The sequence below is a fragment of the Nomascus leucogenys genome, chromosome 7b (assembly GCF_006542625.1).
Source record: "Nomascus leucogenys isolate Asia chromosome 7b, Asia_NLE_v1, whole genome shotgun sequence".
In the NCBI taxonomy this organism is placed as follows: domain Eukaryota; kingdom Metazoa; phylum Chordata; class Mammalia; order Primates; family Hylobatidae; genus Nomascus; species Nomascus leucogenys.
This window is the reverse complement of record NC_044387.1, coordinates 88,583,501-88,609,808: the sequence shown is the minus strand read 5'-3', so window position 1 is coordinate 88,609,808 and position 26,308 is coordinate 88,583,501. Positions and strand designations below refer to the sequence as shown.

Genomic DNA, 26,308 nt, shown 5'->3' with positions numbered 1-26,308 from the left:
CAAAGGCACCACAGGCCCCATGCAAGTCCAAAATCCAGTGGGAAAGTCAAATCTTAAAGCTCAAAAATGATATCCTTTGACTCCATGTCTCACATCCAGGTCACACTGATGCAAGAGGTGGGCTCCCATGGCCTTGGGCAGCTTCACTTCTATGGCTTTGTAGGGTATAGTGCCCCTCCTGGCTGCCTTCATAGGCTGGCATTGAGTGTCTGTGGCTTTTCTGGGCACACAGCGCAAGCTGTTCGGTGGATGTGTCATTCTGGGGTCTGGAGGGTGGGGGTCCTCTTCTCACAGCTCCAATAGGCAGTGCCCCAGGAGGGACTCTGTGTGGGTTCTCCAACCCCATATTTTCCCTTTGCACTGCCCTAGCAGAGGTTCTCCATGAGAGCCCCGTCCCTGCAGCAAACTTCTGCCTGGACATCCAGGCCGTTCCATACATCCTCTGAAATCGAGGCACAGGTTCCCATACCTCAATTCTTGACTTCTGTGCACTCTCATGCTCAACACCACGTGTAAGCTGCCAAGGCTTGGGGCTTCCACCCTCTGAAGCAATAGCCTGAGCTGTACCTTGGCCCCTTTTAGTCATAGCAGGAGCAGCTGGGATGCAAGGCACCAGGTCCCTAGACTGTACACAGCAGATGAAACCTGGGCCTGGCCCAGGAAACCATTTTTTTTTTTTCCTAAATCTCTGGGCCTGTGATGAAAGGGACTGCCACAAAGGTCTCTGACATGCCCTGGAGACATCTCATTGTCTTGGTGATTAATGTTTGGCTCCCTATTACCTATGCGAATTCATGCAGCCAGCTTGAATTTCTCCTCAGAAAATGGGATTTTCATTTCTATCACATTGTCAGCCTGCAAATTTTCTGAACTTTTATGCTCTGCTTCACTTATAAAACTAAATGCCTTTAACAGCACCCATGTCACCTCTTGAATGCTTTGCTGCTTAGAAATTTCTTCTACAAGATACCCTAAATCATCTCTGTCAAGTTTGAAGTTCCATAAATCTCTCAGGTGGAGGCAAAATGCTGCCCGTCTTTTTGCTAAAACATAACAAAAGTCGCCTTTGCTCCAGTTCCCAACAAGTTCCTCATCTCCATCTGAGACCACCTCAGCCTGAATTTCATTGTCCATATCATTATCAGAATTTTGGTCAAAGCCATTCAAGAAGTCTGTAGGGAGTTCCAAACTTTCCCACATGTTCCTGTCTGCTTCTGAGCCCTCCAAACTGTTCCAATTTCTGCCTAGTACCCAATTCCAAAGTCACTTCCACATTTTCAGGTATCTTTTCAGCAGCACCCCACTCTACTGGCACCAATTTACTGTATTAGTCTGTTTTCATGCTGCTGATAAAGACATACCCAAGAGTGGGAAATTTACAAAAGAAAGAATTTTAATGGACTTACAGTTCCACATGGCTAAGGAGGTCTCATAATCGTGGCAGAATGCAAGGAGGAGCAAGTCATGTCTTACAGTGGATGGCAGCAGGCAAAGAGAGAACAAGCTTGTGCAGGGGAATTCCTCTTTTTAAAACCATCAGATTTCATGAGACTTATTCACTATTATGAGAACTGCATGGGCAAGATCTGCCCCCATGATTCAATTACCTCCCACTGGGTTCCTTCTATGACATGTGGGAATTGTGGGAGTTTCAATTCAAGATGAGATTTGGGTGGGTACACAGCCAAACCACATCAATTATGAAATATTGCCCATGCTGATGTCCTGAATAGTATTGCCTAGGTTATCTTCTAGAATTTTTATAGTTTTGGGGTGTACCTTTAAGTCTTTAATCCACCTTGAGTTAATTTTTGTATAAGGTGTAAGGATAGGATCCAGTTCCATTTTCTGCACATGGCTAGCCAGGTCTTCTGTCACCATTTATTAAATAGGAAACCCTTTCCCCATTGCTTGTTTCTGTTGAAGATCAGATGGTTGTAAATGTATGGTCTTGTTTCTGAGTTCTCTATTCTGTTCCAATGGTCTATGTGTCTGTTTTGGTACCAGTACCATGCTATTTTGGTTACTGTAGCCTTGTGTTAAAGGTAGAAGTTGGGTAGCATGATGCCTCCAGCTTGTTCTTTTTGCTTAGGATTGTCTTGGCTGTATGGGCTCTTTTTTGGTTCCACTATGAATTTTAAAATAGTTTTTTTTCTAATTCTGTGTAGAATGTCACTGGTAGTTTAATGGGAATAGCACTGAATCTATAAATTACTCTGGGCAGTATGGCCATTTTCACAATATTGATTCTTTCTATCCATGAGCATGAAATGTTTTTTCATTTGTTTGTGTCCTCTCTGATACCTTGAGCAGTGGTTTGTAGTTCTCCTTGAAAAGGTCCTTCACTTCCCTTATTAGCTGTATTCCTAGGTATTATATTCTCTTTGTAGCAATTGTGAAGGGGACTTCATTTGTGATTTGGCTCTCTGCTTGTCTGTTGTTGGTTTATAGTAAAATGCTTGTGATTTTTGCACATTGATTTTGTATGCTGAGATTTTGCTGAAGTTGCTTATCGGCTTCAGAAGCTTTTGGGTTGAGATAATGGGGTTTTCTAGATATAGGATCATGTCATCTGCAAACAAAGACAATTTGAGTTCCTCTCTTCCTCTTTGAATATCCTTTATTTCTTTCTGTTGCCTGATTGCCCTGGCCAGATCTTTCAATACTGTATTGAATAAGAGTGGTGAGAGAGAGCATACAAATATTTTTTCAAAACAACTTTTTTTTTTTTTGCTGCATATAGAAAACAATTTTCATATGTCAGATCTTTTCTTGAGAGGAAAAGATGTCCTTGTCACAGTCTATGAGATCCTGTAGAATATGATATCTTACCAGCTTGTAAAGCTCACTTCTTCCTCTCTCCCGCATGGCCTGCTACCTGCTTCATGAACACCCCAGGCATGTTCCGGTCTGAGGACCATGGCTCTTGCTGTTTCTTCTCCTTCTAAGATCTTCCTGGAGACATATACATGGCCTCACTCTCTTACCACATTAAATTCTTTGCTCTAATATTACATAGTGAAGCCTACCCTCACTATGCCTTCTAAATCATAAATGTTTCCCTGTCTGCTGCATTGACAATGTTCCTTATTCAGTTAGAGTTCTCATCAGTTCCTATATAGCATCAAATCTATCTATGTATCTATCTACATTGATCTATCTTTCTTTATATCTATCATCTATATTTCTATCCATCTACCTACCTAGATCAATCGATCTATCTATCTATCTATCTATCTATCTATCTATCTATCTATCTTCTGTCATCTATCTGCTATCTACCTGCCTTTCTATCATGTATCATTCTATCATTTATCTTTTATCCATCTATCTACATCTATCAATCATCTATCTACCTATCATCAATCTTTCTATCTTCCTATCTCTATCATGTTTTCATGTATTTTCTCTATATTTTCCACTAGAATGTAAGCACTCCAAGGCCAATAATGTTTGTTTGTCTGATTTTCTGATGTAGACATTCAATAAATATTTACAGCATGACCATAATTTTAAGAAGATGATCAATTTTTCTTAAGAAGAATTGATCTGTTGTGGGTTTTTCTATTTTATGACTTTGGATACATCTATCCAAATCTGATGGTTTGCCAAGCAATGGGATGTATGAAATTTCTTCTGGCTTCACTCTATCCACCTAAATGCTAATCAAATACCCTTTCAGAGCTGAGCTGGATGAATAGTTTTTGGCCCAAATATCAGTGTTTAGCAGATCTTCATCTATGTAGTTTTCTGGGCTGAAAGGTCATGTTCTACTTCTGCTAGTCTTATTACACATTGATTATCTGGATGACATTAATCACAATAAACTATAGTATGCAATGCTATCAGGATTCTTATAATCTTAGAATGACTTTAATATGAGGTCTGTATCTCTGTGGTTATAGTGAACTACCATGAAACCCTCACCCTTTACTATGCTGTTTTCTGACCATTGCCATCTCTGACTAAATGTGGCATATGAGAGAGAAGAGGTTGCAAAAAAGGCCAGATATGGTGCCCTCAAAAATATCATCCCACAGTAAGGAGATAGAAAGTGCACTCCCTTCTTCCACCCTTCCACTCTTTCTCCCTTTCTCTCTTCTTTCTTTTTTCTCTCTTCCCTTCATCTTCCTTTCTCTCCTTCTTTCCCTCTCTCCTTTCCTCATTTCCTTTCCTTCCTTCCTCCCTCCCTTCCTTCCTTCCTTCCTTCCTTCCTTCCTTCCTTCCTTCCTTCCTTCCTTTTTTTCCTTCCCTTCCTCCTCCTAGTCCTTTAGCCTTATAGTAAGTAGAGATTCTTTCTAGGTTCTATAAACCCTCAGGCCTAAAGACAGGTTAAGTTTCAATTTTGATGATACGGGTTTTTTTTTTTTTTTTGGAATTTCATAGACATTTTAGTGGGAAGTTGAAAGATACATGTACTTTAATGCAGTTTTACTCTGGAAAACAAGCAATATTTTTATAACATTGGTGAAATCAACCTAGTTACATTATTTTTGTAATAATATTGCAGAACATGGGATAATATGTCTTCTTACTTCTAGAACAACTTAAAAGCTATAAACTCTTGAACTGGAATGGCTTTAATAATCAGACTGTTTGGCAATACGTTTCATTTCTGACAATTCAGTTTATGTGCTGTATTTTGTTAAAGAAGTTGCCATGTAACACTATAAAATAATATGAAATCAAATTTTTTCTGATACATTTCTGGTATCTGTGTGGTATAATAGATATTGATCTATCATTTATTATCATTTTCAAATATATTTTGTAACACTTAACATTGTGTGTCTAAAAATACTCTTTTCTTTAAAGGTGCTATCAGTGCTAAAGCATTCATTGCTGTCCTTCAAGCAACCCAGAGTCATGGACATGTTAAAACTTTACTTCCTGTTTTCTTTGCAGTTCCTGGTGAAAGAGGTATGCATTACTGCACTTTTGTTTTGGGGAAATAGCATTACTACTATCTAGATTTCTTATCATGCTGAACAAATTGTAGCTTTTAGAAGGTTCTATCCAATGATTGATATTATTTATAAATAGTATAATTATAAAAGTTGGGCCCAGTAGTAGTTATAAATATTTCTTATATTGGCATTAAATACTATTTTAAACTGGTACTTAATAAGTTACTTATTATGTGGTGACTTGAGTCAAACTAATAAATTGTTTTTTGTTCTTTAGGGCTATTTAGATCAAGAAGGTAATCCTATGGGGTTTGCTGGACTTGTATCACATTTGCATTATCATGAACCTTCTAATCTTGTTTTTGTCAGTTTCCTTGTAAATGGCCTTTTCCATGATCTCTGTCAGCCAACCAGGAAAGGTAAGCTTGAGATTTTATATATATATATATATGTAGAGAGAGAGTCCAAAAATAGCAACAGATTTGTAGAAAACCAACACTTCAGGAATATTTTTAATAAAGAAAATACAATTAATATGTAGGTAATTTATAGACCTTCAATTGATAAAGTAAATACCTACTAATATATATTAAATGATAGCCATGTTTTATGACATGTATTTACAATGTTGACACCTCTAAAATATTAACTTCAGTGATTCCTTGCCTCCAGGATTAATAACATATTAAATAATATACACTTTTTAGAAAATATTTTCTTCTAATTAAATATAATATATATGCATCATAGAAAAAGGATATAGGAAAGCATTAAGTTAAAAATAAAAAATTCCTCATAATTACACTATCCACAGATAATCACTATTAATGTTTGTGAATATTTTCTTCCAATCATATTTTCTTTGAATATTATTGTATAGTATACCTAAATAGCTAATATTATATTAATAGTGTAATTTAGAATCATATTTTCCCCTAAAAATAGCACAATTTTATCCATATTGAGTAAATTTTTAAATACATTTTATTTAATACATTTTCGATTAAAATCCTTTGATTTTTACATTTAAACACTAAATCTATATGGTAGTTCTTAAAATCACTAAGATAGACTAAAGTGAGGAAAACCTAGGTAAGGAAATAAGGCAATTTCTGTGGGATCATTAGGATCTAAATTAGGGTATAGGTAGCAAGGATGAAAAAGAAGGCACAGGTAAAAACTATTAGCAGATATATGGTAATTCTTCTATTGCTATGTTTGTCATAAATTTTTAGTTTCCATGAAATTAAATGTAATATGACATTCCATTTAAACATGAAAAAATAGAATTATACCCTTTCATATTTACAAGAAGACCCTTTGTTTTATATAGGCTCAAAACATTTTTCTCAAGATGTTATGGAAAAGCTAGTATTAGTATTGGCACATCTCTTTGGAAGAAGATATTTTCCACCAAAGTTCCAAGATGCAGACTTCGAGTTTTATCAATCAAAGGTAAACTGTGTGATTCTGATGAAATTTAGTAATGTAAAATCACTAAATAGATCTTACCTAAAATGACTTAGCAGCTGTAGAATTTTAATTCAAAGGGCAGTTCATTTGTTTTATAGAACAATTTGTTCTTTTTGTGATCAGTGTGATATTTAATCTGTAATTGATGTCTCCCTCTGTAAATCTACCAAAAAGTTAAATCTTAGTGAAAAAAACAGGATCAACATTTTATTCATGTTTTTCATTTGGTTGTATCAAATTATAACATCAGGTGACTAAAGAAAAGATATGCTAATTATACATTAAGTGAAACATCTAGCTGTATCACTGAATATACTGTTCTTTTAGGATCCTTTTACCTTAAGGTAGAACTATGGAAGGGAAGTACATGTTGTGAATTATAATGTCTTCACTGAGAAAATATTAGAATAGTCATCTAAGAAATCATTACTTGACTCACAGAGACCAAAAGCAGAGAAACACTTTTTCAATTTTATTTGTAACATGCAACATTTTATTTGGTTATGATTCTCTACCATCAAGTCAACATAAAATACTATTACTATTATACTTCCCTAGAATAAAATGGGATATGCTGGTTTATACAAGATAACCTTAGTGAGAAGTTGCTATGGAACAAACAAAAAGAATTCGTATATATTTTCTAATCCCACAATGCTGGATTAAACATCTGTGCTCTCACAGAATGCCCTCTAGAGCAGTGAACACAATTTTAGTCATTGACCTATCATCTTTATACTTTTCACCACCCATACATTTTTGAAACAATTATTTAATTGTTCTGTTTAAATAAATTTATATTTAACATAGAAAATTCACTATCTCTATTTTGAAAAAAGAAGATCATGATAAAAATACACTTTACTGCATAACAGACAGATCTGCATGAAATGTTGGGGTACTACACCAAAAAGCTTTAAAAAATAGGCCAGACATGGTGACTCAAGCCTGTAATCCCAGTACTTTGGGAGGCAGAGATGGGAGGATTGCTTGAGCCTGGGAGTTTGAGACCAGCCTGGGGAACAGAGGGAGACCCCATCTCTAAGAAAAAGAAAAAATTAGATAATAATTCCTAAAGTCCCATTATATTAAATAAAAACTCACTAGAGAAAAGGATCTGGGTCTGCCTTCATGGGTAGGCTTGTATCCCCCTCAAGATATTTTCGAAGCCCTCTAGACTGGAAAATTAAATAGCAGGTTAGGAAGTGCTATAGGAAAAAGGTGGATCTTTTATTTTATTTTATTATTATTATACTTTAAGTTTTAGGGTACACGTGCACAATGGTGGATCTTTAGCAGTCTTTTAGATTTGAGAAGACTAAGACTAACTAGCCTTATTCTCAAAATCTTCAGAAATCCATGACCTAGAAAGAGAGACAAAGCATAAATGAGGCTTCTAAAACTGTAAAATAATACCCACTGCATTCTGTACTGGTATTGAGGTGATCATACTTTCACTCTCTTGGCCAAACACGAAAATGGGGGCATTCACTCTGGTGAAAGATAACATCTAAAGCCTGTAAAGTCCTTTGAAAACAATTTCTGGTGCAAAACCAAAACCAAAACAAAACCTTAAATGGTGAGTAAGCATGAACATATGACCAATAAGCAGGAAGAAAAGAGGTCGATAATTGTAGATCCATAAATCATCCAGACATTAGCAATAACATATAAGGATTATGTGTGATTAATATGTTCAAGAAAATAGGAGGAGAGACAAAATTTATAAAAAGATGGATATTTTAACTAGATAATTAGAATGTATAAAACTAAATGGACATTTTAGAACTGAAAATACAGTATCTGGCCATCAGAATATGCATTTCAGAAGTCATGATCAGTAAGTTGACAGCATAATAGAAAGCATCCAAAGTATAGCACAGAGATAAAAAAAATTTAAAAAATCAGACAGCATAAGAAACATGAATCACATGGAAAAAGTTTAATGTATATATAATGGGAGTCCCAGAAAAAAAATGATGGAGAAAAATGGCCAAAGAGAAAACTCATTAAGAATAAGGGAGTAAAAGCACAAGTATTAGAAAAGAAAATGGGACAGTACTACAGGCTCTATTTTAGACATCGCAAAGAGCAAAGGAAGATTTTATGAATGACTTTATAGCAATATATTTGACTATTTAGACAAATGGGCAAATTCCTAGAAAATACAACTTTCCAAAACTGAGCAAGGAAGATATACTTAGTCTGGTTCTGATATCTAGTAAAGAAATTTAATCTATTATTTAAAAAAAAAAAAAAAAACATTCCCACAAAGAAAACCCAAGGCTCAGATGGCTTCACTGGTGAATTCTTCCAAACTTGGTAAGGATAACATCACTATATATGTATATTAAAACGCCAGTTTGTATACCTTAAATATGCATGATTTTTATTGTAAAGAGAATAACAGCAACTTTTTACAAATTTTATTTTAGTCTGTTTGGGCTGCTATAATGTAGCAATGATTGGCTGGCTAATAAACAACAGAAATTTACTTGTCACAGTTTCGGAGGCTGAGAAGAGATCAGTCTTTCTAGCTATTTTTTGGTACCCATTAAACGTTCACTTCTTCCGTCCCTCAGCTACCCTTCCCAGCCTCTGATAACCATCCTTCCACTCTATCTGCATAAGTTCAATTGTTTTAACTTTTAGGTCCTACAAAGGAGTGAGAACACGTAAAGTGTGTCTTTTTGTGCCTGGCTGATTTCACTTAACATAATGACCTCCAGTTCTTTACATGTTGTTGCAAATGACAGGATCTCATTCTTTTTTATGGCTGAATAACTAAAAGAATATAATTGTATTGTTTGTAACACAAAGGATAAATGCTTGAAGTGATGGATACCCCATTTACCCTGCTGTGATTATTATGCATTACATGCCTGCATCAAAATATCTCATATAATCCATGAATATACACACCTACTATGGACCCCAAAAAATAAAAAATTAATAATTAAAAGGAAGTTCTAAATCAAGGTGTCTGGTGGGGGCTGCTTTTTGATTCTTAGATGGTTGTCTTTATGCTGTGTTCTCACATGGTGGAAGGGGCAAGGGAGCTCTCTGGGGTCTTTTTTTATGGGCACTAATTCCAGTTATGAGGACTCCACCCTCATGACCTAATCATCTCCCAAAGGCCCTGCATCCTAATCCCATCACATTAAGTGTTCAAATTTTAACATATAAATTTTGAGACAATATAAAACATTCAGTCCACTACACTCTTCTGGATAATACAAAAAGAGGCAATATTTACTCTTTCTAAGGGCAAAAGTTAGCTTTAATACCAAAACCTGACTAGGACATAATGAAAAGGAAAATTAGAGATACTTCTCTTTCATGAATATAAGTGAAAAAATAGTTAACTAAATATAAGCAAAATGAATCCAGTGAGGTTTAAAAAACCCTCAAAACAAAATGAGATTTACTCTAGGCATGCAAATGTACTTTGTCTCATTCCTTGCAGTTCAAATGTGTCACTAGAGTCTTTGAAATTTTCACAAGTCTAATGTTATTTGAGGGCATGCTTCTATTTAAAAGTGGCTTTGATTCAGTATATCAAAATACATTTTTAAGGGTGATGAGTAAGGTATTGGTTTTCATAATTGCAAATAGAAACAACAGATGAAGTTACCTGAACTTCACCAGTGAAAAAATAAAACAGTGACATTATTGAATAAATATTAATAGATAACTCTAGAATTATATTGCAATGTTCTTTACCTTTCTTCTTCCAACGATTCAGTTTTGAAGGAAGGTAAATAGATCTCTCTGAAAATTATTCGGCTTCTAGGTGTTCCTTGATGATCTCCCTGAGGATTTCAGTGATGCTTTAGATGAATATAACATGAAAATTATGGAGGACTTTACCACTTTCCTACGAATTGTTTCCAAACTGGCTGATATGAATCAGGAATATCAACTCCCATTGTCAAAAATCAGTAAGTATATTTTACCTCCATTGTGGAACAATTTGAAGAATAAATAATATTGCCTAAGAATAGTTTATTCTGGAAGAAGAGTGGAACCCCAGAAAGTTTATTTTGCCCTCAAGTGAGGAGATTCCTTTTCCTAAGAAAAAAATTTTGCTTATTAGACATTAAAAGGGCAAAAGAGAGTGAAACTAAATAGGGCCATTTATAACCATCTTGTTAAATGCTGCTTCAGGGTCAAGCCTGGAAAACAGAGTAAGGGCATCTATGAGATGAAGAGAAACTAGAGACTAATTCTGTCACTCCCTCTTGAGAGGAAATACGCTTAGTTTTCATAAACACAGATTCTGAGCGTATTTTCTGGGTCCAAACTCTGGTTCTGCTACTTATTAGCTGTGAGATCTTGAGCGAGAGACTCCATACTCATGCCTTAGTTTTCTGAACAGATATATGAGAAAGGGAATAGCATTATCTACGTAGTTTTGATGAGTTTTAAATGACTAAGTTAACATATATGAAAATCTTAAAATAGTGTTTTGTACATGGTTAACACTCTTAGAATTTGCTCTTTTTTTTCATGAGCTAATAGATGGAAGCCTTCTAAGGGAAAATAGATACAAAAAGGTGACCATCACAGGTGAGGAGAGATTGGAGTCTGTGAATATTATGCCTCAGTTACAAATTAGAGCCCAGTTTGAATGTCTGATCTAGGTTTTATAAGAATATAAATGGAAAATATATTTATTCTCATGCACTACTTCCAAACTTACTAATTGTGGCTGCATGGTTTCAGGAAAGATTCTGAAGGCAAGTCTGAGTTCAGTAAGAAAAAGTACAAAGGAAAATAATTCTCTGATAAGAATATACAATTTAAATTTAGTCTTTCATTTCTTATTGATTAAGGCAACTAAAATATAATACACATTTTTATAATAGCAATACTAACATTAATAGCCAACTTTCATTGAATGTATTCTGTGCCAAGCTATGCTACTAACCTTATGTGATATAACTTACAAAACATTTCAGTCTTCATTACATGAAGTTGAATGGCTCCCCTTGTAACATGGTCTACAGAAAGTATCTGAGGTTTGACAGTTTGACTGAGTTCAAAACACTAATCTATCCCTAACTATTATTGTCAGAATTCACAGGTAAAGAATGTGAAGACTCTCAACTCGTATGTCATTTGATGAGCTGCAAGGAAGGAAGAGTAGCAATTTCACCATTTGTTTGTCTGTCTGGGAACTTTGATGATGATTTGCTTCAACTAGAGACTCCAAACCATGTAAGTGAAGAGTGTGGCTTATTAATAAAAGATGTTTAAGAAAGAATGGATTTATATTGCTAGGCAGCTTAGAAAGAACTTCGAATTTCCCAGATTAAAAAGGAAAAAAAAATCTGGATGTATCAACAGATATATTCAGGAATTGGTGCTCTTGAAGTCAATATGATTTCAGTTTCTCAGAGTGGGCCTGAGGACCCTGCTCAGTTTCCAGGCACCACTACTTTTCTTCCATCTTTGAAGGCTCTAGTGATATTGACACAGGTCTGCTGTGGAAGTAGCACCTAAAACTGTCTTCAGACTTTCTCAGTACTGCTATAAATGCTGTAAATACTACTTATAGTCTGCATCATTGATGCCTAAAATGGAATGCAAAGAACTAGACACATTTGGAAGATCCTGGCTAATTCATTTGAATGTTGACACTTGGTGAAATTTAATTTATATTTTAATACAAAATTTGAGAAAAAGTGTTTTATTACATTCGATATTATGGATTAACATTGTTGTCTCAACTCTATTTTATTCCAAAATCATAGTCATGTATCACTGAAAATAATTTTGTAAACTATATACATCTTGTGCATTTTAAATGAACACATACATTTTTATCCTAAATTTAAATACTTTCTAAAGATATAGTTTTTAGTTTCAAATAAATGTTGGTGTGTTAAAACCAATGCATCATTCTTTTAAATGTATAAAATGGAATATCAACAAGATAGTGTTTTCATACCCATAGTCAGTAAGTTAAGAACAAGTCAGGAAAACTTTTTATAAGGATTTATAAATTTGCAGTTCTTTTCCTCTTGGAACTCACATTTTCTTTCCATATTCCCTCACATTTACCTTACCCAACTCACTTTATACAAATTTACTTTACTAGAGTAAGTTATAACCTCTTAAAATTGTTTTGCTTTTATTGTTTATTTTAATTAACAATAAAATTAATTTTACCTTTTAATATAATGCTAAATATACATACAAATATGTCTTGTATAGCATATAGATAAGTTCTAAAGCATCGAACTAAATGAACACCATGTACTAAGGATCTGTGTACTCCTCCCACATTTCATTTTCTTGTCTCCCCTTTTCCCCCAGCCCATCAACCTTTTTAAACTTTGTTTTTCACTTTTCTTTTTAAAAACTACATATTACAAAATCCCTTTTTATATTAATTTGCTCTTGAATTTTATGAAAAGTGAAGGAGTAGTTACTGCAGTCACTTGAAAGTCGCTTTTGTTTACATTCAATGCTATGCGTTAAGGTTCATCCCTGTTGTAACGTCAAACTCTCTTTTATTTTTAGTACTTGATAATATTTTATAGTGTGAATATCAAACAGCCTGTTAATCTGTTCTACTGTTTCGAATAGTTGTGTTTCTTTCTCATCTTTGCTATTACACACAGTGTTGCTATGGATGTCTCGTGCGTATGTGCAATAGTTTCTCTTAGGTATTGATTTTCTGGGTTAAAATAATTTTCAGAGTCATATAGGAATAAGAATATTCAAATATTAAACTTTTCAAGCTACTACCAACTCATTTGAAAAGTAGCTGTGCCAGACAAGTCTCAGCAGGAGTGAAGGCAGTTGATGTCTGTCACTTGAATGGTTACCTGCAAATTATTAAGTTTTAATAATAGAGTCTTGTTTAGATATTGCTGCAATTTATAATTTGCATCACTGATCTGCTTAAGTACATGGAGTCAACTCTTATTATTCATAGATATTTATGTATGAATTTGCTTAGTTGTTAAAATTTATTTGTAACTTCCAAAAAAAAAGTAGCTATGCCAATTTACACTCATAATAACAGTATGCTAGAGTTCTATTGATCCTCTACAGTACAGCTGGCAAAAAATGAGCAGACATGGGAAAACTATTCGCCGCCTTCTTTTTACAATTCCTTTCACCAATAAGGAGAATGCAATGGTGTTAGGTTTTCTTTCCTAGTGAGTGTTTCTATGTTCTAGTGGATGGATGGTTGAAAGCGTCATCGGTATTTTGTGGAGGCAGTCATCTTCATGGGGTGGAGCTGAGCCACTCTCCACTCTTGCTTAGCATGGTGCTACCACAATGTGTGGCTAAGACACCCTCTTCCTTCACAGCAAAGAATGGGCTTTAAAAATGGTGACTAAAGGATGTATCTACAAAGCACCACATAAGAAATCATCAACTTTCTTTATACATAAATAATACATTAAGAAGAATCGTATTTTCTCAGGTTACTCTAGGCACAATCGGTGTCAATCGCTCTCAGGCTCCAGTGCTGTTGTCACAGAAATTTGATAATCGAGGAAGGAAAATGCCGCTTAATGCCTATGCACTGGATTTCTACAAACATGGTTCCTTGCTAGGATTAGTCCAGGATAACAGGTATGTTCTCTCTGTCTGTCTCTGTTTCTCTGTCCTCCCATCTCTGTCTCTAATGAATTAATTTAATGAATTTTAAGGAAGAAACCTCATTACAGTTTCAAGTGCAGGTTAAATCATACTAAACATACTAGATTTTTTTTTTAGAGACTAATGGCAAGAGAGAATAACAAATTTGGTATTATTTTTGTTTGTGGTTTTCCAGCAAAATCTTGGCACCTAGGCCAGTTCACATGACATAATGCTGTGCTCTAATGATATAAATATTTGCATATGCTCATAGATATATTTTTATTTATTACTCTCCTGTTTATTCATTATTAGATATTTTAAAACTGAGTAACAAATAATGGCATGCTCTCCAGTATTTGAGAAGAGTAGATGTAGGACTGAGTACATGACAATTGTTTTAGTTCTGTGGCAGGAAAAACATTTTCAAAAATAGTAGCCAGGGGTAAACACTCTTGGATTTACCCAGGATGAAGAAATTGACTTGGGCACTGAGCACATAGATGTGGGGAGGGGCATTCTGTCACACCAAAGCAGGAAACCAATTTTGTTTTTTACATAAAATGTTGAGCAATCCTTATAGAATGAAGGTATTAAAATATCTGACACTCTTCAAAGATGTTGAGCACTGTTTTGAAAAAAAGTGACTCATTGTGAATAAAGCAGCTGTGACATTAGTAAATGATACATCTGTTTCTTCCCTTTTGAGTCTCTAGTTCCAATTTACCCTCCTGAGCTTTGTTTTCCTATTTTGGTTGTCTCCTAAGATGGCCAGCTTCCTGTTTTTATTGCTTATCTATGATTGTGAAATTTCAGCTCTTGAATTCATAATCACCGTTGCCATAGATCAGATCAATATCTAGGAGTCTGTGGCAGAAATAATTTTTGGAAAGAGATCTTGACAGACAAAAGCAACCTGTTACTGATAAAATTCAGCATTTAAATATAAAATAGGATATTCTTTAATGTTTTGTATTATTAATTTTCAAAATGTTGTTTTCTTTAGGATGAATGAAGGAGATGCTTATTATTTATTGAAGGATTTTGCACTCACCATTAAATCTATCAGGTGTGTTATATATTTAAATATTGATTTTAGATTTTTTAATAATTTATTTATAATTTGAAAAATGTTGAGCTGTTACTATAAGCCATGTACATGAAGGTGCCATAAGCTTCTTCTGTGCTGTGCATTTCAACTCCCCAAAGGCTCTGCAGAATGTCTCCTCAACACATGTTGTATTATTTCTATAACAGAATTAATTCCAATGTCTAGTTGAGATGAAGTTTCATCCAGACTAGAGTCTCAGCCCCAGGCATCATGCACTGACAGGCAGCGATATTCGAAAGCTTCATTGACTCCTAGATCCTGGTATTCTCTATTGCCACAATCTATGTATGTCAAGGACATGGGACATGATATTTCAGAGGGCTCCTTGGGGTTCCATGCGGTCTCTAGTTTATATTCACTTACATACTTTGAATTTTGCGTTTTCTCCAGGCTCTGTCTGACTCTGATCTTTCATATTGGCCTCCTATTTTCACCTTTAACAAAACCTAGTGGGGTCCCAAGCAATACCTAACTTTATGTGGGTACCCCATTCTTAGGCTTCGTTGACCATCTACTGTTGCTTAGTTGCATGTCCATCTTTCTTTTTCTTTTCTTTTTTTTTTGAGGCAGAATTTTGCTCTTGTTGCCCAGGCTGGAGTGCAATGGTATGATCTCGGCTCACCGCAACCTCTGCCTCCTCGGTTCAAGCAATTCTCCTGCCTCAATCTCCTGAGTAGCTGGGATTACAGGCATGTGTCACCATGCCCGCCCTGCTAATATTGTATTTTTAGTAGCGAGGGGGTTTCTCCATGTTGGTCAGGGTGGTCTCGAACTCCTGACCTCAGGTGATCCGCCTGCCTTGCCCTCCCAAAGTGCTGGGGTTACAGGCATGAGCCACCGCTCCCAGCCTAAATGTCCGTCTTTCTAAAGTCTTCAATCTGCATGCAACTCAATACTTTATAGGTGTTGCTTTGTCCTATCCCTTTTTATATATTTAATTTGCCACAAATCTCTCCATTATTAGGTTTTTGCTAATCAAGTCTCTTTTTATATCTTGGATCTGAGCAGAATTGGCCTGTTTGGACTTTTTATACAGAGAGTAAAACTTTTGGGAGCAGAAGGAAACTGCTTTGTCCACTTGAAATATCTCTAGATAGGGTATTCCTTGAGTGGCTCATAGTTACTCAAGTTTTTATCTCCAGAGCAGCCCAAGAAACTCCACAGACTTGGAAGCTGTCTCAAAAGCTTGGGCAAGGAAATCAATCAATCATTCACGCATTCATCCAAGAAGTATTGAAGCATTGTTGGTATGAGACACACTTCCTAAGCATTTGAGCTATAAAGGTTCATAATTTTTTTTTTTTTTTTTTTTTTTTTTTTTGGAGACGGAGAGTCACGCTCTGTCACCCAGGCTGGAGTGGAGTGTTGCAATCTCGGCTCACTGCAGCGTCACCTCCCAGGTTCAAGCAATTCTCCTGCCTCACCCTCCCAAGTAGCTGGGACAACAGGTGTATACCACCATGCCTGGCTAATTTTTTTTTTTTTTTCGGTATTTTAGTACAGATGGGGTTTCTCCATGCTGCCCAGGCTGGTCTCAAAATTCCTGAGCTCAGGCAATCCATCCGCCTTGGCCTCCCAAAGTGCTAGGATTACAGGCAAGAACCACTGCGCCTGGCCAAGGGATCATTAAATTGATATACCTGCTTTAAAAAAATTCTTACATGTGTAGTGAAAGAAGCTGACTTATAGACCTTACAAACACGGTCAGAGCTATGATGGCAGATAAGGGAATGACTAATGCTACTTGCATTCAAAGAAAGAATCTCAAATGAAGTAATTTTTTGACTAAGCCTTAAATTATGAGGAAGAAGAAATAGTATTTTCAAAGTACAGAAATGAGAAAGGGCCTGATGTGTCAGGGATAGACTGCAAGCTCACTATGTCGACATGGAGAATATGGGCATTTGACAGAGATGGGGGAAGATGCTGGGTTGTTGTAAGAGACTTTAAATGGAATTTGGATCTATATCAGGAAAGGTCTTTATGTTAACTTTAAGAAGTTTGGGCTTCATCTTTTGAGCAATGTGTAGACAGTGCATAAGCATGAGGGGAGCATGAGCATGTGGATTATATATGTGGCAGAAATGGGTAGGTGCAAAGGCTGTAACAGTCATGCAGGTGAAAATGGGTGAAGGTATGAATTAAGGGAATTGAAATATGATGCAGAAGAGTGATCAGAAAAATATTTACGAGCTAAAATTCAAGAAATTGGTAAAAAAAATTGTACAGTTGGTAAAGATGACCAAAGTTCCTATTTTTGTTAAGGATGTATAGGAAACAAGGATGAGCATGACATTTGGGGATGAGAATGAAAAATAGTGAGCTAGAATTTATACACATCACATTATATCTGGGAGATATCAATCAGGAAGAAATGTTCAGTAGTCACAATGATACGTCTGTAACTCAGAAGGAAATTTGGTGTTGTAGAGACAGAACTGATCAGTTTTTGTGGTAGGCCAGTGATGACACTAGAAAATAACTGGAACTCTAGTGGAAACAAGGTAGGGGCAAATAATAAAAGGCTGATAAGATGTCAGATCATGATAGTTTTCAGCCCTTGATCAGTCCAGCTGTACTGTTCATTCTTGGATTTCTTCTCTCCTTTTTTGTTACCTGTACATTAGTTTCTTAATGCTGCTGCAACAAATTACCACAAACTTAGTGGCTTAAGCCAACACGAATTTATTATTTTACAATTCTGGAGGTCAGAAGTCCAAAATGTGTCTTCCTGGGCTCAATCCAGTTGTCAGCAGGGCTGCATTTCTTTGTAAAGGCTCTTAAGGGACAATCTACTTTTATTGCCTTTTCCAACTTTTAGAGGCTGCCGGCATTCCTTGGCTTGTGGCTCCCTTTCATCTCCAAAGCCAGCAATGGTTCGTAGACTCTCACACTGCATCATTCTGACTCTCTCCTGCCTCACTCTTCCACTTACAGGGACCTTTGAGATTACACTGAACCTGCCCGGATAATCCAGGATTATTTTCCTATCTCGAGGTCAGCTGATTAGCAACTTTAATTCGCTCTGCAGCCATAATTCATTCCCCTTTGCCATGTAACCTGACCTATTCATCGGTTTCTGGGGAATATATGATGTGGACATCTTTGGAGGGCCATTATTCTGCTTACCATATCTTGTTGTCCTTATCTTTTTACACATTTAGGTAAAGAAAGCAATATAATCCTCTTTGTAGATGTAGCCACCTCTGGATTTCAGTATACACTGGACACAGTAGCATAAATAACACAAAATGACTCCACAAGAGATACGTAGAGGAAAGAAAAGGAATTTGCGTTGCACGTTTGAAGGGAGAAGGGATCAAGTTATGTGGAATTTGATGGCTTTTCAGACTCTCTTGGTAATATTCATGGAGAAGAATTGCATGCGGTTGTTTTGTTATCTTTCCTTAAATTTTTTATACAAGATTTTTTAGGAGAAATATGTTTCTTATCATTATTCCTCATATTTTGCTAACATAATTTCATCATCTGTTGAGATTTACTTACTTCTGCCTACCCAAGGAAAGCCTTTCTTATAATATTCAATCTCACTAAAATGGATCCTGTATTTTTTCCCCATTTCCAGTGTTTCCTTGCGTGAGCTATGTGAAAATGAAGACGACAACGTTGTCTTAGCCTTTGAACAACTGAGTACAACTTTTTGGGAAAAGTTAAACAAAGTCTAAAAACAAAGTCTATGCAAACCACTTAAAAATAATTCCATAGTAGTTTTTCAGGTCACATTTTTGATTCTCATGCTTCTTGCCAGAAATACATTATGATGAAGTGGAAAAAGCAAACACTTTGGAATCAAACAGAGTTACAATCAAACCTGCCATATTCTATCACGAATACTCACAAATTATTTAGTATACCTGAATCTTGGTTTCTTTTTATAACTCAGTAATAATGGTTACATCTCAGGTAGTTTGAGGATTGACTAAAAAAATGCGAGAATGTTGTATGTGACTGAATAACAATTTTTACTCTGTGAAGCCAAAGTAAATATAATATTATCAGTAATTTTATCCCCAGTGTCAATATTTATAAAATGTTTATTAAGGCTAGAAAAATGAATACAATATCCTGGAGGTGAAATATATCTCTTCAATTAGCATAAATATGATTTACATAAGTTAGCTATACAGCTATTGAGATAGTACTTTCTAGTAAACTTAAACTACTTTTTAAACATACATTTTGTGATGATTTAACAAAAATGTAGAGAATGATTTGCTTTATTGTAATTGTATGTAAGTGACTGGAAAACCACAAAGAAATAAAGTGGGTTCGATCTGTTTACCATTGGTCTCACTGTGTTAAATATATGCATCTATCAATCCTCTGGCACAATCTATTCATCATATATATTGTAATTTATATATAATAATCTTCCCCCTTTACCCTTAGCCTCAGGTCACAGGTCTAGAATCTATTTTAGATCCTAAACTAAAACATAAAATTTTTTTCCTCAGAGCAAAAAGTCTGCTGTCTCCTGCCACCTAGATGTCTTACCGAAAGAGGATCTTTTGTATTCTATTATTTATAAATAGATTACATTGGCTTAGAATAAAACCTGTTTTTCATTTTGTCTGGAGATAGAAGAATATTCTGATTTCTGGGACTAACCCATCATTTAATGTGCCATATTATAGGTCTCTACCTTCTTTGGACTAGTCTCATTTTCATTACTTAAAATCAGCACTGCAAGAACTCTGGACACCAAGACACTTAGAAACTAAAGTGTTTTCTTTTTTGGGTTGATAGGCTATTAATTACTGCCTCAATTTCAGAACTTGATATTAGTCTATTCAGGGATTCGACTTCTTCCTGGTTTAGTCTTGGGAGGGTGTATGTGTCCAGGAATTTATCAAATTCTTCTATATTTTCTAGTTTATTTGCATAGAGGTGTTTATAGTATTCTCTAATGGTAGTTTGTATTTCTGTGGGATCGGTGGTGATATCCCCTTTATCATTTTTATTGTATCTATTTGATTCTTCTCTCTTTCCTTCTTTATTAGTAGTCTGGCTAGTGATCTATCTATTTTGTTAATCTTTTCAAGAAAACCAGCTCCTGGATTCGTTGATTTTTTTTTTTTTTGAGACAGAGTCTTGCTGTGTCACCCAGGCTGGAGTGCAGTGGTGCGATCTTGGCTCACTGCAAGCTCTGCCTCCTGGGTTTACAGCATTCTCCTTCCTCAGCCTGCCGAGTAGCTGGGACTATAGGCACCCACCACCACGCCCAGCTAATTTTTTTTGTATTTTCAGTAGAGACGGGGTTTCACCATGTTAGCCAGGATGGTCTCAATCTCCTGACCTCGTGATCCACCCTCCTCAGCCTCCCAAAGTCCTGGGATTACAGGCGTGAGCCACTGTGCCCAGCCAATTCATTGACTTTTTGAAGGGTTTTTCATGTCTCTATCTCTTTCAGTTCTACTCTGTCTGATCTTAGTTATTTCTTGTCTTTGGCTAGCTTTTGAATTTATTTGCTCTTCCTTCTCTAGTTCTTTTAATTATGATGTTAGGGTGTCAATTTTAGACCTTTCCCACTTTCTGATGTAGGAATTTAGTACTATAAATTTTCCTGTAAATACTGCTTTAGCTCTGTCCCAGAGATTCTGGTACATTGTGTCTTTGTTCTCATTGGTTTCAAATAACTTATTTATTTTGGCCTTAATTTTGTTATTTATCCGGTGGTCATTCAGGAACAGGTTGTTCAGTTTCCATGTAGTTGTGTGGTTTTAAGTGAGTTTCTTAATCCTGAGTTGTAATTTGATTGCACTATGGTCTGAGAGACTGTTTGCTATGATTTCCATTCCTTAACATTTGCTGTGGAGTGTTTTACTTCCAACTACGTGGTTAATTTTAGAATAAGTGCTATGTGGTGCTGAGAAGAATGTATATTCTGTTGATTTGGGTGGGACAGTTCTGTAGATATCTATTAGGTCCACTTGTTCCAGAGCTGAATTCAAGTCCTGAATATCCTTGTTAATTTTCTGTCTCATTGATCTGTCTAATATTGACAGTGGGGTGTTAAAGTCTCCCACTATTATTGTATGGGAGTCTAAGTCTCTTTGTGGGTCTTTGAGAACTTTATGAATCTGGGTGCTCCTGTATTTAATGCATATATATTTAGGATAGTTAATTCTTCTTGTTCTTCATATAGAACCAAAAAAGAGCTCCTATATCCAAGACAATCCTAAGCAAAACAACAAAAAACAAACAAACAAAAAAACAGAGCTGGAGGCATCATACTACCTGACTTCAAACTAAACTACCAGGCTACAGTAACCAAAACAGCATGGTACTGGTACCAAAACAGATATATAGAATAAAGGAACAGAACAGAGGCCTCGGAAATAACACCACACATCTACAACTACCTGACCTTTGACAAACCTGACAAAAATAAGCAATGGGGAAAGGATTCCCTATTTAATAAATGGTGCTGGGAAAACTGGCTAGCTGTATGCAGAAAACTGAAACTGGATCCCTTCCTTACACCTTATACAAAAATTAAGATGGATTAAAGACTTAAATGTAAGACCTAAAACCATAAAAACCCTAGAAGAAAACCTACGCAGTATCACTTAGGACATAAGTATGGGCAAAGACTTCATGACTAAAACACCGAAAGCAATTGCAACAAAAGCCAAAATTGACATGTCTAACATCAAGAATCTACAAGGAACTTAAACAAATTTACAAGAAAAAAACAGCCCCATCAAAAAGTGGGCAAAGGATATGAACTGATACTTCTCAAAAGAAGACATTTATATGGCCAAGAATCATATGAAAAAAACCTCATCATCACTGGTCATTAGAGAAATGCAAATCAAAACCACAATGAGATACCATTTCATACCAGTTAGAATGGTGATCATTAAAATGTCAGGAAACAGCAGATGCTGGAGAGGATGTGGAGAAAAAGGAATGCTTTCAGACTGTTGGTGGGAGTGTAAATTAGTTCAACCATTGTGGAAGACAGTGTGGCAATTCTTCAAGGATCTAGAACCAGAAATACCATTTGGCCCAGCAATTCCATTACTGGGTATACACCCAAAAGATTATAAATCATTCTACTATAAAGACACATGCACACATAAGTTTATTGCAGCACTATTCGCAATAGCAAAGACTTGGAACCAACCCAAATGCCAATAATGATAGACCGGATAAAGAAAATGTGGCCTATATACATCATGAAATACTATACAGCCATAAAAAAGGATGAGTTCATGTCCTTTGCAGGGATATGAATGAAGCTGGAAACCATCATTCTCAGCAAACTATCACAGGAACAGAGAACCAAACACTGCATGTTCTCACTCATAAGTGGGAGTTGAACAATGAGAACACATGGACACAGGGATGGAAACGTCACACACCAGGGCCTGTCAGGGGGTGGGGGGCAAGGTGAGGGAGAGCATTAGGAGAAATACTTAATGTAGATGACGGGTTGATGGATGCAGCAAACCACCATGACATATGTATACCTATGTAACAAACCTGGACATTCTGCACATGTATCACAGAACTTAAAGTATAGTAATAAAAAAAGAGACTAAAGTGTTTTTCTACTACCTGTTAATCTGTACTCAAAACAATGGTTCACAATGTTAATATATTGTCGTGTTGCTTTCCTCCATTTGTAGTTTCATGAGTCTGATTGAGACATGAAGATTTTTTTTCTCATATTACTGAGCGAATCTGACTTCCTCATTTTTAGGAGGAAAGTGAGATATTTTTTACAATCCAGAATCTTCTTAAAAGAGAGGAGTTATACCTAACCACCTTGAGGTGGGTCCAATGGGCAGCTTTCTTTTTGATGTTTAGCAACAACTTTAAGGAGTAACCTGCAACAATTTATGAAGAATGAGTTTACATAGGAACTCTAAAAGCATTTTATGTTGTATTTGTGGTAATAAAATGTAATTTTTGTTTTTGAGAAACATATGCAGAGTCCTTGGTGAGATTTGATGGAGAAAAATTATGGTGGCCACAATTCACTCCCATCGTTTTCCCAAGAGGGGAAAAAAATCATATTGTCATTGGTCCTTTACAAGGTGTCCTGCAATAGCCAATTATTAAATTATTTATTTTGAGAAATTTGTAGATAGATGTAGTTACAAGAAATAATACACAAGAGATCTTGTATACTCTTTGCCAATTTTCTCAAATGGTGACAGCTTGCATAATTATAATGTAATATAATATCAGAACCAGGAAGTTAACACTAAATGATCTATTATTTAATAGTGCAGTTTTAGATACACTCATTTATGTGAATTTAGTTCTATGCAATTTTATTGCATGCATACGTTTGTATATCCATCACCACAGTCGAGATACAGAAGAGTTCCGTCACTATAAGGATGCTTCTCTTTGCCCTTTTAACCACACTCACCTCCCTCTCACTCTCTTCCATACAACCCTTCTCTCTTCCCCGTCTGACACCATCCCCTTTTTTAACCTCTGTCAACCACTAGCTGTACTCTATTTCTGTAATTTTGTTATTTCAAGACCTATATAAATGGAGGCCAGGCGTGGTAGTGCACTTCTGTAGTCCCAGCACTTGGAGAGGCCAAGGTGGGCAGATCACCTGAGGTCAGCAGTTCAAGACCAGCCTGGCAAACATGGTGAAACGCCATCTGTACAAAAAATAGAATAAATTAGCCAGGCATGGTGGCTCATGCCTGTAATCCCAGCTACTCAGGAGGCTGAGGTGGGAGAATCGCTTGAACCCAGGAGGTGGAGGTTGCAGTGAGCTAAGATCATGCCACTGCACTCCAGCCTGGGTGACAGAGCAAGACTTCGTCTCAAAACAAAACAGCAACAACAGGAAAAACCTATATAAATGGAATTAAATCATGCAATATGTAACCTTTTGAGATATGCTTTTCTCACTTAGCATAATTTCCTTAAGACCGTCCAAACCACTGCTTATATCAATAGTTTATTTCCTTTTTATTAATGAATAGCATTCCATGGTATGGACGTACCATAGTTTGTTCACCTATCAACCCATTAAAGGACACTTAACTTGTTTCTAGTTTTAGGTTATGCTATAAATATTCATGTTCCTTCTGTTTGTTATTCTCCTATTTCTCCTTTCTTGTATTCCTGTGAATTACCTGAACATTTTTAGGCATACTTCTTGATTCACTTATATCGTTTTTGAGTATATCACTATATGTGGTATTCTTAGTGGTTGCTCTAGGTGTTGCAATGTACGTGTCTTTGTTTTCTGTTGCTATAACAGAATATTACAGAATGGATAATTTGTAAAGAACAGAAGTTTATTTGGCTCCCAGTTTTGGAGGCTGAGAAGTCCAAGGGCATGTGTTGGCATCTTGTGAGGGCCTTCTTGCTGCTTTATAATGTGGCAGAGAGCATCATACAGTGAGAGAGCATGAGTATGTTAGCTTAGGTCTCCTTTTATCTGGAGGCTGGAGTGCAGTGGTGTGATCTCAGTTTACTGCAGCCTCTGCCTCCAGGTTCAAGCAATTCTTGTGCCTCAGCCTCCTGAGTAGCTGGGATTACAGGCGTGTGACACCACATCTGGCTATTGTTTGTATTTTTAGTAGAGACGGGTTTTGCCATGTTGGCCAGGCTGGTCTCGAACCCCTGACCCCAAGTGATCCACCCTCCTCAGCCTCTCAAATTATCTTTTTATCTTCTTATAGTCATCAGTTCCACCATAGGGATCTCACTCAGATGATCTTACCTGATCCTAATTATCTCCCAAAGGCTCCATCTCCAAATATCATCAACATATGAATCTGGGAACTAAGTTTCCAAAACATGAAATTTGGGGGACATGTGGAAACCATAGCAATACACATGTAACTTATCACAGTATACTGGTATCAAAGTTTTTATCACTTTATTTTTATTTAGATTTTTTTACCCTCCACACATTTAAAATATAATTTCCTTAAATATTTCCTCCAAATACATCGAGCACTACTTTAGATAATGTTAAAAATTCTGCTTCACTTGTCAAATATGATTTAAAAAGCTCATGAGAAGAATATTCTATTATATTTAACTGTATTTCTTTTCCCTTCTGGTTTCCTTCTTTCCTTTCTGAAGTCCCACGCTTTCTTTTGTATTCATTTTCTTTCTGTTGAGAGAACTTCCTTTACCCACTCATTAAGAATAGGTTTGCTGGTGATAAATTCTCTTCACTTTTTCCTCATGGGACAATGTTTTTATTTCCTCTTTATTCCTAAGGAATATTTTCACTGGATGTAAAACTTATGATTGAAGTTCCTCTGGCCTTTATGGCTTCAGATTGGCAATTCTTTATTAGTTATGTGTTACTTTTCTCTGTCTGCTTTGAAGATTTTTTTTTTTCTGACAGATTTCAGAAGTTTAAGATGTTTCTTGCATTGCTTTCTTTCAGGTCTTACTCGGGGATCACTTAGCATCTTCAATCTGAAGTTGTCTGTCTTTTGTTAAATTTGGGACTTTTCAGCCATTAATTCTTTGAATACCCTTTCAGATCCATCCTTTTTTCTCTATCCTTCTTTGCCTCCAATGATATGTTAGCTCTTCGGTTTTGTCCTGCAAGTTCCTAAAACTCTGTTTATTTCTTTCTTCAGTCACTTTCTCCCTGTTATTCAGATGGGGTAAATTTTATTGACCTATCCTCAGGTCTACTGATTTTGTTCTGTGTCATCTTCCCTCTACTATTAAAGCCATGCAAACATATTTGAGGAATGATTTTTGCTATTGTATTATATTTTTCCATTGAATAATTTCCACTTGGTTCTCTTTATAACTTCTATTTCTTTTCACAGATTTTTCCATGTTTCCATTTGTTTCCAGAGAATATGCGTTTGCTTGTTGAAACAGTATAATGATAGGTGCTTTTAAAGTTCTTTTCAAATAATCCTAACATCAGATTGATCTTGGTATTGGCATCAGTTGATTGTCTTTTCTTATTCAAGTTTTAATTATCCTGATTATTGGTATAATGAGTAATTTTTATTGTATCTTGAACATTTTGGGTATTATATGATGAACCACTGAATCGTATTTAATATGCTGTTTGAACAGGTCATCTCCTTGGTGAGGTGTAGCCTCACCAGCTTGAGAGCCAGGCAGGTATTAGTTTCCTGCTAGGTCTTGCTGTTATCACGATGACAGACGGAGCATAGGCTTATACTGCCTCAATGCAGATAGTGGTGTTGTTGAAGTTTAGCTTCTC

At 35.9% G+C, this 26,308-nt stretch overlaps 1 protein-coding gene across 1 annotated transcript in view; it reads left to right on the top strand.

The window, feature by feature from the left end:
- The window catches only part of DDX60 (DExD/H-box helicase 60), a 101,325-nt gene extending 81,927 nt beyond the window's left edge, over positions 1 to 19,398 (top strand). Inside the window, exons 31-38 of the mRNA XM_030816307.1 lie at positions 4,816 to 4,920; positions 5,185 to 5,326; positions 6,241 to 6,362; positions 10,174 to 10,321; positions 11,458 to 11,600; positions 13,825 to 13,976; positions 14,989 to 15,051; positions 18,680 to 19,398. Of these exons, the coding sequence (XP_030672167.1) occupies positions 4,816 to 4,920; positions 5,185 to 5,326; positions 6,241 to 6,362; positions 10,174 to 10,321; positions 11,458 to 11,600; positions 13,825 to 13,976; positions 14,989 to 15,051; positions 18,680 to 18,779 (975 nt within the window). The 3' untranslated portion in view covers positions 18,780 to 19,398. The remainder of the gene's footprint in view (positions 1 to 4,815; positions 4,921 to 5,184; positions 5,327 to 6,240; positions 6,363 to 10,173; positions 10,322 to 11,457; positions 11,601 to 13,824; positions 13,977 to 14,988; positions 15,052 to 18,679) is intronic.
- Positions 19,399 to 26,308: the final 6,910 nt, after the last annotated feature.